Source organism: Vicia villosa, linkage group LG6 (assembly GCF_029867415.1).
Source record: "Vicia villosa cultivar HV-30 ecotype Madison, WI linkage group LG6, Vvil1.0, whole genome shotgun sequence".
In the NCBI taxonomy this organism is placed as follows: domain Eukaryota; kingdom Viridiplantae; phylum Streptophyta; class Magnoliopsida; order Fabales; family Fabaceae; genus Vicia; species Vicia villosa.
Genome location: NC_081185.1, coordinates 118,922,447 through 118,939,871, shown reverse-complemented (window position 1 = coordinate 118,939,871; position 17,425 = coordinate 118,922,447). Strand labels below are relative to the sequence as shown.

General features: G+C 29.3%; 1 protein-coding gene across 1 annotated transcript; it reads right to left on the bottom strand.

The window, feature by feature from the left end:
• Positions 1-12,392: 12,392 nt before the first annotated feature.
• LOC131609756 (subtilisin-like protease Glyma18g48580) lies at positions 12,393-16,162 on the bottom strand. The gene is made up of 11 exons (XM_058881549.1): positions 16,004-16,162; positions 15,812-15,921; positions 15,632-15,729; positions 15,379-15,534; positions 15,168-15,291; positions 14,537-15,080; positions 14,344-14,438; positions 13,990-14,244; positions 13,566-13,692; positions 13,188-13,404; positions 12,393-13,110 (listed from the first exon to the last, which is right to left on the bottom strand). The coding sequence occupies exons 1-11, from the start codon at positions 16,085-16,087 to the stop codon at positions 12,569-12,571; spliced, it is 2,352 nt and encodes a 783-aa protein (XP_058737532.1). The 5' UTR covers positions 16,088-16,162; the 3' UTR covers positions 12,393-12,568.
• Positions 16,163-17,425: the final 1,263 nt, after the last annotated feature.

Below are 17,425 nucleotides of genomic sequence, written 5' to 3'. Positions count from 1 at the left end.
ATTATTTCTTCAAATTTTACAAATTGATCCTCATATTTTCCAAAATTATAAAATTGACCTTAAAATTTTCAAAAAATTACAAATTATTCCTTAATAATTTGATCCTTCAAATTTTAAAAATTGCAAATTGGTCCTAACTTTTCAATTTTTTAATTTGGTCCAAAAATTTATATTTTATAAAAAATGACCCCAAAAATCTAACAATGAATTATCTTAATACTTCATCTAAACAAAATAATTTAAAAATGACTGGACTTCAATTAAATCATTTGAATTGCTTTGAATTTTAAATTCCTTTAAAATTTCCAATTACCTCATCCAAACACACTCTTAGGATTTGGTTGGAGGTAGATGGAGGAGGGGGAGGGGAGGGGATATTTATAATAAAATATGTTTGGTTCAATTTTTAAGAGGGGAGATGAGGGGAGCAAAACTCCTCCAAATCACACCTTTTGCATCCCTTCGAATCTGAAGGATTCGGAAGGGATGAGAGCAAAATCTCTCCAAATCACACTTATTACTTCCATTAACTTATTATTATTTTTTACCTTTAAATTATTTTTTATTTAATAAAAATATAATCACTGCAATTTTTTTTATTTTTTATTATAATTTTACTTTCATGTTTATTTATGTAAATTTTTTATTTTTAATGTATTTTATTATATATACTTTGTTATATAAAATTTTAAACCATTTATTTTATATATATATATATATGGAAAGATCAAATTACACCCGAAAAGTTATACCAGGAGTTACACTCGCTCGTAACTAGGGGTGGGAAAAGGCTGAGCCGAGTTAGGCTTTGTCAAATACTAGATTGCCAAAACCCGTGCTTCGCACGAGTATATTAGAAATAATAATATATATATATATATATATATATATATATATATATATATATATATATATATATATAATTGTTTATTTAGATATAAAATTATCTTGTAGGCCATTCAGGTTATATTTACAATTATATTATTAATTTTTTAATGCGAAAGACTATAAATTATATTTTTTTTCTTTTTAGTTAATAATATGGAGATTAAATAACACATGTTTATATTATAACTACTTACGTAGTAAAAAATATGTAGACCTTTATTTGTAAGAAATCGTAAAATTTATCTTATAAATTTATAAGATAATAGTATGGATTTTGTGCCTTGGCAAGTTCGGAACCGATATGTCAACTATGTTAATATCACTAATAGTATGAATTTTGTGGTTTCTCATATTTTGAGAGAAGAGAATAGTTGTGCGGATTCTATGGTAAATATTGGACAAATGGTATCGGAATACACTAACTATAATTGCATCCCTATTTTCTTGTGGGTAAATTTTGTAAAGAATAGGCTTGGTCTTCTTTTTTTTTTTAGGTTCACTTCTTCTTGAAAAGATTTTGGTATTATTTTTAGAGACAATATAAATTTATTTTAAAAAATTAATTAAAAATTGATTTTATCGAGATTACAAAAAATTTATAAAGAAATAATTTTAATAATTATTATTATTCTAATTTAAATGATTATCTAATTTTTAATCGAAAACAAATATAAATTATAGAAACATCTAAACTATAATAACAAAAATTATATAAACGGACATGTTATTTTGATATAATAATTAAAAAATATACAAACTTAAGATATAATTACCATCATCTAAATTTATGTAATAAAAAATTAAATATTCAAATGACTTACATATCATTATAATATCTTTAATAAATTCGATCCTTACACAATCACGTGAAAGAACATCGCACAAAGAAAACTTCAAAATTGAACCATTATAAAACTAAATAACCAACCATTATAAAACTAAATAACCAAATAATATTAGTTGTTAAGCCATATATGAAATTGAAACCAAATACAATAACCTACCAAAAAATATTTTTTTTGTAATAAAACAATAATAGATATTCTAATAACATAACTATATTCAGCCATAAATTCTAAATCAAAATACTCCAAAGACTTATTACTTTCAGAATGTTATGTGTTTAACCTCCAGTAAATCAGAATTCTTCAAACACATTTTTAGCACGTAAAGTTTCTCAATAATACCTTAAGGAACATACGCACGATCAACTTTTAGATTGAGGTTAAAAGTATTATTAGTTTAATAATTTATACGTTAAAGGTAAATGAAAGAACAAATGGAACAATAGTAACAAATAATTTACAATAGAATAGTAACAAATGGAACAATAGTAACCATAACAATACGGTGAATAAAGATATCAGGGATAAAGATATATCTATTTATTTGAATAATTATTAAAAAATTACATCAATAAAAACATTCATAAGTGACAAATCTGCAGACTTTCCAAGCAGCAATGATCAAACACAAATTTATCATCTTCTCCTGATTCAAATAGAAAAAAATAATATCAATAAAAAAGAGAATTTAAATACTTGTAATAGAATAACTCAGTCTCTATTATGCCACACAAACTAAATGCAAGACATATATGTAAAGGGAAACAAAAACCATTATAAAAAAAAAATCACCATCAAAGATTTGTTTTGTAGAAAATGATGATAAACCATGATCACATATTTATATACACAATGATTTGGATATGAATAGAACAATAACAAATAATAAAAATAATAACGTATTAATTAAATATAATATAATATAATAAATGAGTGAATGATCCTAATTAAACAATTACAGAATTGAATTGAAAAAAAAACATTTAAATAGTTATGAAATATTTATAAAAACAAATTGTTATTTTTTATATTAAAATATATTGCAAACTAATGTCTTAATATATGATATGATAAATTTGAGTTAAATAAATATATTATTTGAATAGAAACATGTAACTATTTAATTATATTTATAAAAATATCAATTTTATATAATATAATAAATGAGTGAATAACAATAGCAGTTACAGAATTGAATTAAAAAAATGTTTAAATAGTTATGAAATATTTATAAAAACAAATTGTTATCTTTTTATATTAAAATATATTGCAAACTAATGTCTTAATATATGATATGATAAATTTGAGTTAAATAAATATATTATTTGAATAGAAACATGTAACTATTTTATTATATTTATAAAAATATCAAATTTATATAATATAATAAATGAGTGAATAATTCTAAATAAATAATAGCAGTTACAGAATTGAATTAAAGAAAAAAGCGTTCAAATAGTTATGAAATATTTATAAAAACAAATTTTTATTTCTTTTATATTAAAATATATTGCAAACTAATGTCTTAATATATGATATGATAAATTTGAGTAAAATAAATATATTATTTGAATAGAAACATGTAACTATTTTATTATACTTATAAAAATTTAAAATTTATATGAAAAACAAAATGAGAAAATATTCATTTTAATGTATAGTTTACTTTCTAATTAAAATGATATAGTCAAATATTTAGTTTTAATTAATTAATGTGACTACAAAAAATTAAATACGTGAATTAAAGTCATTTCTTATTATAACTTATTAATAAATATTTATATAAATACAATAATTAAATGAATAGTAATCAAACAATAACAGTTACAGAATTGAAATGAAAGAAAAAAAAACAATCAAATATTTATGTAATATATTTCTATATTTATTAAATTAAATTAATATTTTACGATATTTTATCTACTTGAGTATTTTTGTTTTCACTATCCTTACTATTTATTATCTATATTTTCTATTGATTTCAATTTATTAATTAATTTTGGGTATCACTATTTATTCATTATTATCAATATAAACTATATTTAAATATATTTTTATTAATTTAATCACAAAATTAATTCAATAAAACATATTACTTAAGTAATTTATTTATATAGTATATCTGTCGTTAATTGAGTAAACGTTATTAAATATTTGTCTAGATTATATTATACAAAACTATTAAGATAAAATAATTTAAAAAAATAATTATTTTATATTATTGTTATTATTAATATTATTGGAAAAATACTTTATTATATTATTTTAATTATAATTACTATATTTATTATTATTATTATGATAATATTATTTATTCGTAAGGTAGTGTCAATAAGCCTTACTTTTAATCAATTATATATATATATATATATATATATATATATATATATATATATATATGTATATATATATATAAAATTAATAATAATAATTAATATATTTTTTAAATATATTTTGATTACAACAATTTATATTCAAATATTATTTATGTATATTTAGTTTTACTCTATATTAAATTATTATTTATTTGTATTATTTATTACTATGGCTCAATATTATTATTAAAATATTTATTATTTTTATTATTATTTTAATTATTAATATTTCATCAATTATTAAATAATATTTTTATTATTACTATTATTTTAATTATTAATATTGTGTCAATTATTAAATAATATTAATTGTTACTTATTATTTACATTATTAAGGTTAATAATATTATTATATTTATAATTATTATTTATTCTATTATTATTATAATTATTATTTATTTTAATTTTGAGTTTGTATAATTATGGTGTGTATTTAGAATTATTTCCAAATGACATGTGGCAATTATTGTTATCAAGATGACATGTGGCTAGGGTTGCCATCACGACTTCTTTACATTTATATTAAGTAGATGAGTCTGGCCTACTAAAAAAATCAAAGACTAAGTCTGACCTATAGCCTATTGTAGACTTATTTTTTTTGCCTGAGTCTAGCCTTTTTGAAGGCCTGATTGGCCTATTAGTCTACTTAAAAGCCTATTTCATTTGAACATTTGTAAATAAGTCATTTAATTCAACTTTATATAGACTAACAAATTAAAAGATCAGAGAGATTTAATGTTTATTTGTATTGACTTATTTGAGTTTATCTAATAGCATAAATGTTGTGAAACTATTTGTTTGAGAAAACTTATGGAAGCAAGTTATGACATTGTTGATAAGGTTTTTTTCCATCTTATTTACATAATTTCTTCAAGATAACTAAGATTTATTTTTATATTTTAACTTAAAGTACAAAATACAATATAATAATAGTACAATTATTCGTATTTATTTGAATAAACCGGCCTCGTAGGCTTAAAAGACTTTTTATATGGCCTGTGGCCTAGTCTTTTTTAGCTAAATAGGTTTATGAAAAAACCTATGCCTTTTCTATTTATACAAAAAGCCTGGCCTGACCTAGGCCTATGTAGCTTGGGTCGTAGGCCCCTGTTAGTCGGTCTGGCCTATTCCCACCCCTACTCGTAACTTCATTTCGAATAAATATTTTTTAAAATTAATCATTAGATTGAAACATAATATTATACAGATCAAACCGATAAAGTTTAAGATTAATCTATAATGATTTACTATATAATCAAGATATTAACGTTAAAATGAACTTTCATATAAAGTTAATTTTGATGTAATTCAATGATATAGTAAATTATTATAGATTAATCTCAAACTTTATATGTATGATCTATATGATATTATGTTTCAATCCAACGGTTGATTTTAAAAAATATTTATTCGAAATGAAGATACGAGCAAGTGTAACTCATAGTCTAACTCTTTGGATGTAATTTGATCCCTTCTCTTATGCATTAAAAAGTTGAAATAACACATAATTTATTTTGTGTCAAAAATTATAATAAGAATAAGTGTACTCTTTCTTTTAACATTATGTAGTAATTTATGATTTTTAAATTACTCAATTTTACAAATATTATTTTTAAAAATACATTTATGAATTTTTCATTTTTGAATATCATATCACTTATATAAAATTATAATATAAAAATGTAAATTATTAATAAAATTCATCCCATCCCCTCGTGAACCAAACATAGTTTTAACCAAATTTTTTTCCCTCCATTTCCCTTGTTTGAACAAAACATATATATAATTGAAAGAAATTTCTCCCCTCTCCTCCCCTTCCCTTCATTAAAATTTCTCTCCTCCCTCCCACTCATTTGAACCAAACAGGTCTTTAACGTCACATGATTGTGCATTTTTTATTTAGTTGTTAGTAAAATATTAGATCGCAAAAGGAAACAGGAATGAGAAAAAAGCAAAACCTGAGGACCGTTTGACATTGTGGCCGGTGGAACAAGAAGACCGTGGTGTAAGCACTGAAGTAGAATAGCATCGCCGGAGAGGACAAAGCAACATTGCAGCAGCACGCCTGTTAGGATTTTGTTCTAGAATGCAACACAAGTCTTCTATGACTGATCATTGTTGAATTATTATTTTTATTTCTACTTCCTTACACTATAGTTCAAAGTTTTAAAATACGATTCGCTACCACGAATACAGCTGCCACAAAATGGAAACAGAGTCATCTGATACATTATTTACCGTTTTAAGATTGAGAAAAAAATCTCAGAGAAAATGTCGTTACGGCCGCGATAAAACGCTGTTACGCTCGCGAGATACCGTTACAGCTGTTTACACACCTTTATTGACAATTTTTTTTAAAATTTCAAATCAAATGGCTTTTACATAAATCAAAATATTAAAATATTAAACTAAAATTTTATTTTATTGTAAAAATGAAATCACACTACTTTTTTAGGTATCATACTTTTTTTACAAGAATCCTAATTTATGCAATGTTGTGAGAAACACACACCGTTGACGACGATTATTTGCAACACAATATTTATATCAGCCGAAATCATAAAATCCACAACATAACCAAAATGCGACTGCCACCATTTTTTAAAACCTATAGTCAACACTTCTCATCTAGGCTTTCTTTAATTGATGGAATCGAAAGAAGTCAAGCGGTATAATATGTGATGAAATAAAGTGATATTTATTGAATTCTCTTTGGAGAATTATTTGAATTTCTCCTCATTTGAGAAATTATTACGACTGGTCATGATACTAGATACTACGAGTGGTATTTATACCATATTAGAATGTTCTTTGTATTATCAAAGGGTGTATTTCTAGACCTATTATCTATCGTGCAAGTAGTAATTGTATACTATAGAATTGAGTTGTTTTATCCTAGAGGGGTTGTGGTTGAGTAAGGGCAGTGCCTCAAAACATCTTAAGAGAACTATGACTCAACCCAGTAATTTCTTTAGTGGAAAATTTTCATAATTGTGAAACAACAATTTTAAGATGTTTCAAACTTCCATGGTTACCGAAGAAATTATTGGTACTTCTAAGATTGTTATCTCTGACAATCTGTTCAAGTTTGAAGGAAGCCACTTTAAACGCTGGAAAAAAATTTGATTTTGTTTTTGCTTTACAATGGTTGCCAACTTTCAAAACGATGACATTTTTGTTATTCCTTTCAGATCAATCGAGCAAACTAACAGTACAAAATATGAGGGTTTAGATGGAACACTTAATAGTGTTGAAGTTGAATCAGTTGCACAGATTAAAACAAACCATTTACAATACGGAAAGAAATCACCTTATGGAAAGATAATGATTATCTCTTTAAAATCATATTCTGGATGTACTCACATATAATCTGTATGATTATTAAAGTAGTTGTGATACTGCAAAACAGGTTTGAGAGGCTCTCAAAAAGAAGTACTCCATCCGGACTTATTTATAAGCATATATTCTGTTTTTAAGTTCATTGAGTAATAAATGTATCTGATCTATATAAAAGACCATATACATTCATTATTCAATGAACCTAAAAAGAGATATTTGCTTATAAATAAGGTCGGAGTAGTATATTGTTAGTCGCTACCTCAAGTATTCGATGGTAAAGAAGAAAGGTCTGTGGATGCTCAATGTTACGAACTTCAAATATTGATTATGAGATCATCACCGAAGGTATGTCTTTAAATGAACAATTTCAAATTGCTTCTATTATTGTCAAACTTCTCATAGTTTGAAAGGTTTTAAAAATTTTGCTTCACCATAAAACAAAAGAATTTTAATTGAGAGTCTGATTATTCACCTTTGAATTGAAGAAGAATCTCAGAGGTAAAATCAAAAAGAAAAAGTCTTTGTTTTTTTCAAACAACAAAAATAATTCTGGTGTAGTTCTGAAGCCATTTTGCAAATGATTAAAGAGTCAGAACTACAATGTTATGAGCCGAATTAAGAATGAGATCCCTTAAAGGGCCCTAATTACTCCATTTGATAGGCAAAAACCACCACTACAAAGAACTGACAATGATGTTTTCCCTTGCTTTATTTGTGAAAAACCAGGTCACATGATTAAGAAACGTAAATTCATACTTAAACCTTGTGTTGTCCCTAATGCATAGGTTAACCTGACTGATGAGTAATTTATTGTTTTGATCAGTGAAATTAACATGATTTGTGAATGTGATGGTTGGTGGATAGGAATTATCTCCTATTGTCATGTATGTTAAGTTTGTGCAATGTTCAAAACATACTCGAATAAGACAGTGTTGTTAGGAGTTGCTCACACTACTAATGTTTCAAATATTAGAGAAGTGGAACTGAAGTCTACCTCCGAAAAGACTTTAATCTTGATGGATGCCATGTGTATTCCTTTGATTATAAAGAATCATATTTCTATTTTTCTTCCGAATAAGCTAAGGTTTAGTCAGTCTATTGGGCTAGATTTGTACACCATCACTGAGAATGATATTTATGTGAATGAAATTGAAAATTAATTTAGTAAGAAAATTAAGAGGTTTCGTAGTGATAGGGGAACTGAGTATGATTCTATTTTATTTAATGAATTTTATAAACAACATGAAATTGTACATGAAACTACGGCCCCATATTTTCTTGAAATGAATGGTAAAGCAGGAATAAATAATAGAACTCTTACTGAACTAGTCGTTATTATTGTGTTGAATTCGAGTATTGCATATCACAGTGGGAGGAAATTTTATTGATTGTTTGTTATGTCCTGAATAGAGTTCCAAGGTATAAAAATAAGATCTCTCCTTATGAGATATTGAAGAAAAGATATCCAAACTTATCTTATTTTAAAACTTTGGGTTGTATGGCTTATGTCGGGATTCTGGACTTGAAGCGTGTTATACTCGCTAATAGAACCTATGAATGTGTATTCATTGGGTATGTAGCAAATAGTAAGGCCTAAAAGTGTTATAACCTAAATGAAAAAGTGGTCATAAATTCAAATGATGTTGAATTCTATGAAGACATATTTCCTTTCAAAGTGAGAAATAGTGGGGGCACTAATTTGAATCACATTAATGTGATAAGAAACACCGAAAGCAACGATGAAGTAGAAACAAAACTTCAATGAAGTAAAAGAGTAAAATTTGCTAAACACTATGGGCCTAATTATGCGGCTTATATAAGAGAAGAAGATTCAACAAATATTCAAGAAGCATTGTCACCTCTAGATGCCGATTTTGGGGCAAGAAGTTATTAACGGTAAGATATATTCACTAGAATATAACAGGACCTGGCCCGTTGTAGACTTGCCTCCTGGTTGCAAACCAATCAGTTGTAAATTGAATTTGAAAAAGAAACTTAAACTCAATGGAACAGTTGATAAGTACAAGTCTTACCTTGCATCCAAAGGTTTTAGAAAAAGAGAAAATATAAATTTGTTTTATGCCTTTTTTCCACTCACGAGAATTACATCCATTAGGACGCTAATTTTAATTGCTTCTATTTATAACTAAATAGTACACCAAAGGGATGTTAAAACATCTTTTTTAAATGATGACTTAGAAGAATAAATCTATATGGACCAATCAAAAGGGTAAGTGACTCATGGGCAAGAAAAATAGTCTTTTAAGTTAGATAAGTCTCAGTATGGTCTAAAACAAGCTCCAAAGCAAGGGCATGAAGAGTTCCCTAGCTTAATGATATTGGTATTGTTCTGGACTGGCCCAATAGCTAGACATGACCTAATCCACTTATGCACCCAGAATGGTCCAATAGCCTTGGCTCAACCAGCTGAGGGCAAAGGAAAGCTCCTTTCCTCCTTCCCCTCTGTCGAGGACACATCTTCATCTGACCCGAGGATAGAAAATCATCGTTGTCCCCGGCCAGACATCCGTCTGTGCCAGCAGCAAGACATCCGCTCTGCCACTCATTCGGGGATAAGTGGCCTTCTACTTGTTGGGCACCTCTTCCGCCCAAAAGTACGTGCCCGACCAACGGCTAGTTACGGGCAGCCATCCTGGATTCCTGCTTTTACGCCTAGATTCCTGGAAGTTACATATTTTGGGTCGGGATCCTCGATCCAGCCCAAATATGGACCAATGGCCAAGTGCTGGGGGAATTATATAAACCCTATCATTTGAGAGGATCAGGTAACTCAAATCTAACCCTAAAAACATTCAAATGTACTTGTGGTCCTACTTACTTCATCATCGGAGTGCCCTACATGTACACCCCCTCCTCTTCATCACCAACATTTTGCTCGAAGCCGCTGGCCCACCTTATGGTTCTGATCAACCGGTAAGGTCGGGTATATTGGTGTTAGACAAATGCAACTTATCTAAAGGGGGTGAATAGATCCCAAGTTAAAATTAAACTTGTAAAAATTATGTTTTAAAAATTTGTTAACTATGGATAGTGGAAAACACTCGGATCAACTATCGTCTAATTCAAACCGTTATCGAAAAGCTCGAATATACGTTAAACTAATATTATATGCAATGGTAGTGATAAGCAACCGAGACAACATATTTCCACCTACAACGCGTTTGAATCTAAACACACTAGTAATCTATTTTCAATTAAATGTTTAAACAAAAACAGAAAGAAGCAAATTATCAAACACTTGATGTGCAATCACTGTTGATCAGATTTTTTTATGGTTTTGTTGATTTAAAATCCAATTTTGATCTTATGGATTGTAATCAACTCAAAAAAAAGTTTTGAAATGATAAAGAGTTTATCTAAACATGTTGGTTGCACAATCAACGAATTTAACAAGTTGCAATTGAAAATAAATGAGATAGAACACACAACAATTTGTTTAGGAAGTTCACCAATCGTCCTCGCTATGGCTACGTCAGCCCCCAATTCTAAATGAAATTGAGATATCAATCTTACTTTGCAAAAAAAAAAAATTACAAGAAAATAGTAGTAATACAACTCTACAAACCCAATGTTTGATGTTGATTCTAACTCTTTCTCTTCCCTTGATCTTGAGCTCGATCAAGTAACCCGATAATACCAATTGTTCCTCCGGTTACCGTTACTCCTTCGACAGAACCACCTTCTTTGAAGCTTTTACTCGGCTGAATCCGAATTGCAAAATCTTGTGCAAACTCCCAAATCAACACCTTGATCTTGGAAGACAAACCCTAACTGAGTTTTTCCACTGAAACCCCCAAAAAATATCAAACCAATTTACAATTCAACAACCTAAATTAGAAGTTATCAATCTGAAAATCTAGATGGCACCCAACAAGAATGATTATGTGTAATTGTTGCGTGTATGCATAAATGAGAGATTGAATATGAAGAGAACATCGTATCCAATGCATTTGCAATGATTGCAAAACCCGGGTAAACTTTCATAGTAAATCTCGACAAAAAATCATGCTCTCTCCACCAGGAAATTGTTCCTTAACTTTTTTTGTAAGATTTATGTCAACCAAGACCCTAAAATATGACCATAAGATCGATCATGCATTGAATTGTTTATGGCTTCATCACTGCAAATTAGGACCCCAATTTCATTAGCAATGGTAAAAGGTAACTTTGGCCTCCAATACTCCTATGACAATCATAGATTCTTATCCAAACCTAAATTGATGATTCTTGCTGCATGCAAGGGTTGAAGTCCATACTCCATACAAACGATTTGATAAATTCATGGTTCAAGTTTTGCAAACTCGGGTTCTTACACTTTGCACATCCTTAAGAGACAAGGAAGAGAATTCAGATAGTCCTTTTCCAAGGGATGTTAAGTCTCATCTTCCAAGTGACTTACATAGTATTGTGTGATAGGAATTCATTTTCACCAAATAAACTTGTCTTATTCTCATTTTGTTGTTTTCCTACTTTGTCTTTTATGAGCTTCTAGATTGATGAGCTATCAAAATTATTAGATCTTATCAGCAATGATTGGTTAACATATGTGGCCAGCATGCATTATGTAACCACTAGGGTGGTATCCAATAAAAGGAATCCGATTGAATCTATTAATCTTCCTCTTTCTTACATTCTATTCACTGTTTGTAGATCAACAATGCAATTTCAAATTAAATTTAGGTTGAAGAAAGGTTGGTGCACCAAAGATTTCCTCGTCTCTGTATTGAGTATAATTTGTATGTGTCTACACATATTCATGGTGAATCAAAAGATTAAAGGAGAAAAAGATTTAGGATTTTAAATTGGAAGCAATTCTGTAGGCAAGATTCTCTTGACCTGCGAATCATGAGCAAATTACGGGCAATTTAGCTAGGGAAGCATCTCATGACCTAGCAAATCAAGATTAGAAGTTTATGACATTACATTGATGGTTCATTGGTTTATTTACTTTAATCTTCATCAATGATTACAACACATAAACTCTCTTATTACAAAACATATCACACTATACCAGGCTCAAACAACAACAACAAAATGGATGAAATAACAAAAGCATACTACTAGTCTAATATCCTTCCTCCATGAAAAATAGATGATCTTTCATTTACGTCGAACAGTAATAGGACTCCTTACAATGTGTTTTCCATTTGTCCATTTCAATTCACCAAATTGATATTTTCTCCTACGAGTCGCCTTTGTTGCCTTCACAGAAACTCTAAATGTCTTCTTTTCACCGGTTTTCTTGAACTTCAAGAAACTCGGTACAACAAAAATTTTATATCCGGACAACTTAGCTTTTGCAAAATATGTACTAGGAGGTCCAACATTGGTGACTGTCCGTGTGACGTTAAGGACATTTAATCCAAGATTTGGTAATGTGATTGAAGGATAATTCAAGTCTGTTATGCTATGTGATCCTGAACAAGTAAATTTCCTATTGAAATTAAGTGATGAAATGAGTTGTTTGTTGTATCCAGAAGCACATAAGAAGTTTAAGTAATCAACAATGGTTAGATCATAAACAAGTCCTGGATCTATTGCACTGTTGGGTTGAATGTGTCCTGAACCATATGCAAATGGATTTGCCAATTTTTTATCAAATGCGTCACGGATTGGCTTGTTGGTGTTATCTCTTGTACTTGCTGCAAGCACACAAATTTGGATAAGGAAAATTTAATCATCTTAAAAATTATGATTGTATGCATGAGATAGAAAATACCGGTGGTCATGATAGCTGATTTAATAGCTGCTGGACTCCAATTAGGATGAAGTGTTTTGATTAATCCAGCAGTGCCAGCAACATGAGGACAAGACATAGATGTTCCTTGCATGACATTGAATGGAAAACCCCGACGAGTGTCTGTTATTAAGTTAGACGCAGTTGCAAACGATGAATAGGCAGCAAGTATGTTCACACCCGGCGCAGTTACATCAGGCTGAAACAAAAAACCAACACAAATTAGTTTTGAGAATGTGTTTTTCCGTCAATTATAGTCCTCTCCAGTTCGAAGAATTAGTCTATGCAATTGCATGCAGCAGTTCATATAAAAAATAATTATTAGATTATACATAGATAACAAATTAAAGTGTATGACACCTTGAGTATTGACGGTTGAACTCTATTTGGTCCTCTAGATGAGTATGAAGCCATAACTGGAGCTGGCTTTCTTCCATATTTTGTTTTTGCTTTTGACATTCTTATTTTAGTACCCGACTTAATATCCCTGCAAAATAAAAAATACATGATTAAATAAGAAGAGTGACTTGACTCACTTTTGATGCATTCACATATTGTCAGTGCACCCGCAACCGCTAAATTAAGATCGACCAATCTTGATCCAACTATCACAGATGTATTGAATGAGTCAAATTTTGACATATGGGAATTTGATCATATTTATCTCTAAATGGTACACTTCCTTCATCTGTAACATGTAATTTTATGATGTCACAATTCTAAAAGCTTGTGACAAGAAGGGTATACATGATTTCACTAAAAAAATTATGTGATTAGTAATTACGTGGGAATTAGATCTGCACTATTTGGTGTTGAGTTCGTCTTAGGGGCAGTAGCGCTGATAGTAGACAAAACATGAGGCTCAGAAAGAAGTGTTCTTCCATGAATTTGCGGTTGATTTCTCAAAATGACTCCCTTAGCACCTGCAGATAAAGCTTCTTGACCCTCAGCAACTGATTTTATTTTCCCTTCTCTAACACATTCCACTATTTTACCCTTCACTTTTGAAGGATCAAGTGTTCCTGGCCTACAAAATTGCCTGCAAAAATGTGCATATCAAAAACACGTAAGAAACAATCATTTAACATAGGTTTCATAAACTTGATCTCTATTCATTTTATCGTAGTTTTATCCTTACGCATCTCGATCTGTCGCATTTGCCAATTTCGCATCAGTAGAAGTCACTACGGTGAAAGACTTGTTAGGTGGCAAGTTTACAAAAAGACTGGCTCCCTAGTAATATAACAAAAAAACACAATATAATTAATTTCAATGCTATGATAATAATAATTTTCAAGGAAAAATCAGAATATTAATGATGTATATAATACCGTGATTGTTTTGTTACCAATGGTAATAGAACTGATGAAATCTCTATCCAATGTACTAGCAGCAACAGTGAACACCCAAGGGGCAACATTAACAACACTTCCAGCGGTAGGTCCGTCATTTCCCGCAGAAGCGACTAACAATATATTTCTAGCAAGTGCATGAAATGCACCTATTGAAACCTCATCTGTAAAAATTTCTTCAGAATTTGTACTAGTACTTCCACCAGCAGAAACAGAAATCAAATCAACACCGTCACTAATTGCTTGATCAATAGCAGCTAATACATCCGCACCAAAACAACTAGTAGCATCTGTTAAAGACCAACACACTTTGTAGGTTGCAACTCTTGATTTTGGAGAACCACCTTTTACCGTTCCGTTGCCAATATTAAATATACTTGCACCAGGTACGAAGTTTCCACCTGCCGTTGATAATGTGTGTGTTCCGTGGCCTACAAAGTCGCGCGCTGTATGTTGCAAACGAGGGAGTTTTCCGTTGAATGATTCGTATGCTTTGTTGAAAAATCTTGCTCCAATTAGCTTCCTTTGATTGTGTAATATACAAAAAATTTAGCACTACAATTGTATAGCATGAAAAATAATTAATGAGAGAAACAGGTTGAAAGAGAACCTGTTACATGGAACTTTGTTAGAGCCTTTGAGTTTGTTAATTTGACATATATTACCCCCACGCCATTTTGCTGGAATTGGGCCTATTCCTCTGTCACTAAAACTCATCGATTCGGGCCAAACACCTAATGCAAACAGTCATGTTTAGGATAATGTATTTTAAAGATTACAGAATACATTGAATGCAGTAAAATTGTAGTTTAGTTTAGTACCTGAATCAATGTTAGCTATGATTGTGTTTTCACCAAACCTTCCCTTTTGCCAAGCTGAGTTCATATCGTTTCCGCGCAATCCAAGAAATTCCCATGAACGTGTAGTGTGCAGTTTATGCTCTTTACTCAAGAACACTGATACCACCTTTCCATTTTCTGCATATAAATATAATTATATATGTGTGTGTTAGAGAATAAATTTACTATTTTTAGTAAAAAATATAAAACAGTAGCTAGATCTACAACAACATACTTGCAATTTGTGCAGCTTCTTCCTCTTGAAGCATAGCTGCAAACCCATTGATCTGTTTATTATATGAATAAATAATTGCTTCTTTTGCATTCTGCTCACTGTCACAGTCAATGATCAATCAGTTTCTTTAAAAGGAAATATTATTGTAATGGTTAATTAATTTTATTTTATTTTATATACCTTCCCAAGATTGAAGCTAGTAAATCATAATGAGAAGATGTAGCAATTTGAAGGTCAGCAGAGGAAGGAGTTGGACCATGAGAATGTGCTCCCAAGTATACAATGTAACACTGTAAATTATCAGTACAATAGTCAATAGTCATCTTAATTACAATGTAATACATTTGTGATTAGGAAGCAAACATGGTTTACCTTTTTGTTGGCATGAACATGATTCAATGACAAAGTGAAAATAACAAGATATGAAAAAAGAAGAGATAAAATGGAGTGACTCATTTTCTTTCTTTGTGAAGAGTGTTTTAGCTAGTTCTTGTCCTTATGAAATGAAATGCATATGAGATAAAAGACAGGTGGAGAAGAATATTTTTTATTCTTAGCTTTTTGATAAGCTGAATAACTATTATAATATAGAAAAATTAATATAAAAAAAAAAAAAAAAGGAAAGACAGATCATATCATAAGTGATCTTAAAAATGTGACCAAATAACTTCAATTGGTCATGTTGGCTCATTTAGATGAAAAAGACATGGTTAGTAGAGACTATTCAAGTTTTCCTTTCAATGAGCACCTGTCACGATAATGCCAAAATGACATTGCCAAAAATTTGTGATACACGAGTTATTTATAAGAAAGGAAAATGAATGGCATAGAAAAACAGAGGGAGAGGACACTACAGACTCCTTTCTGTTGAGAAAATTAAAATAAATAAAAAAACAAATTTTTACATCCGCGGAAACATACTGGTACAAGAAGAAAAAAAACAAAAAAAATTAAAAAGAAGAAAACAAGTAAAAAAAAATTCAAAAAATAAAACTCAAAAATTATAAGTAAACTTTTATTTTTAAAATGACAAAATTATTATTCCTCTCGTATAATTGCAATTCAATCTGCAATTTTCAACAAAAAAAATTACAAACAAACTATTTTTGAACAAAAATAAAAAAACATCCTCAATAAACTATTTTTGAACGAAAAATATAAAATCCTCTCAACACTATATTCTGCAGTTGTATAAAATACTCAAACTAACTATCTCTATTTATATTATTACTCCAATTTTATTTTCTTCTTACTATCCTGTAAGACTTTGATGAATATACTATTTAACCCAACGAATCCTCCCTTCATCCAAAGTCTCACATATCTTCATTTTGTTTTCAACTTCATCTTCAAAGCGATCCTTATAAATATAATGATTAGCATGCTACATTTGTAAAAATTATTACCTTTTAATATTTTTGTCTTCTTTCTCCCACGATCCGAATTTTTGTTACTCATCCTTTTGCTTGATCGAAGTTTTTGGACTTTTCCTTCCTCTCTCAATCAAAATCTTAGCTCTAATACCAATTGTTGGAAAAATAACAAAAATTTGAGTATATGCATAAAAGAAGAAAAGAAGTAAAAAAAATTTAAAAATGAAACAAAAAAATTATAATTCACTTTTAATTTTACAATGACAAAATTCTTAATCCTCTCATATTGCTCACTGAACCAGAAGCAAAATTCACATATTTTGAGCAGAGCAATCGATTTATGTTGTAATGCAATCGATTGCTCACTGAAGCAGAGCCAAAAATACCATTTTCCTACATTATATTTTTTCCAAAACATTTC

Coding starts and splice junctions, on each gene's coding strand:
- LOC131609756 (XM_058881549.1), bottom strand. CDS start 16,087: ATGAGTCACTCCATTTTATCTCTTCTTTTTTCATATCTTGTTATTTTC. Junction 15,292..15,378: donor CATAGCTAACATTGATTCAG/GTACTAAACTAA, acceptor TGTTTGCATTAG/GTGTTTGGCCCGAATCGATG. Junction 15,081..15,167: donor AACAAAGTTCCATGTAACAG/GTTCTCTTTCAA, acceptor ACACAATCAAAG/GAAGCTAATTGGAGCAAGAT.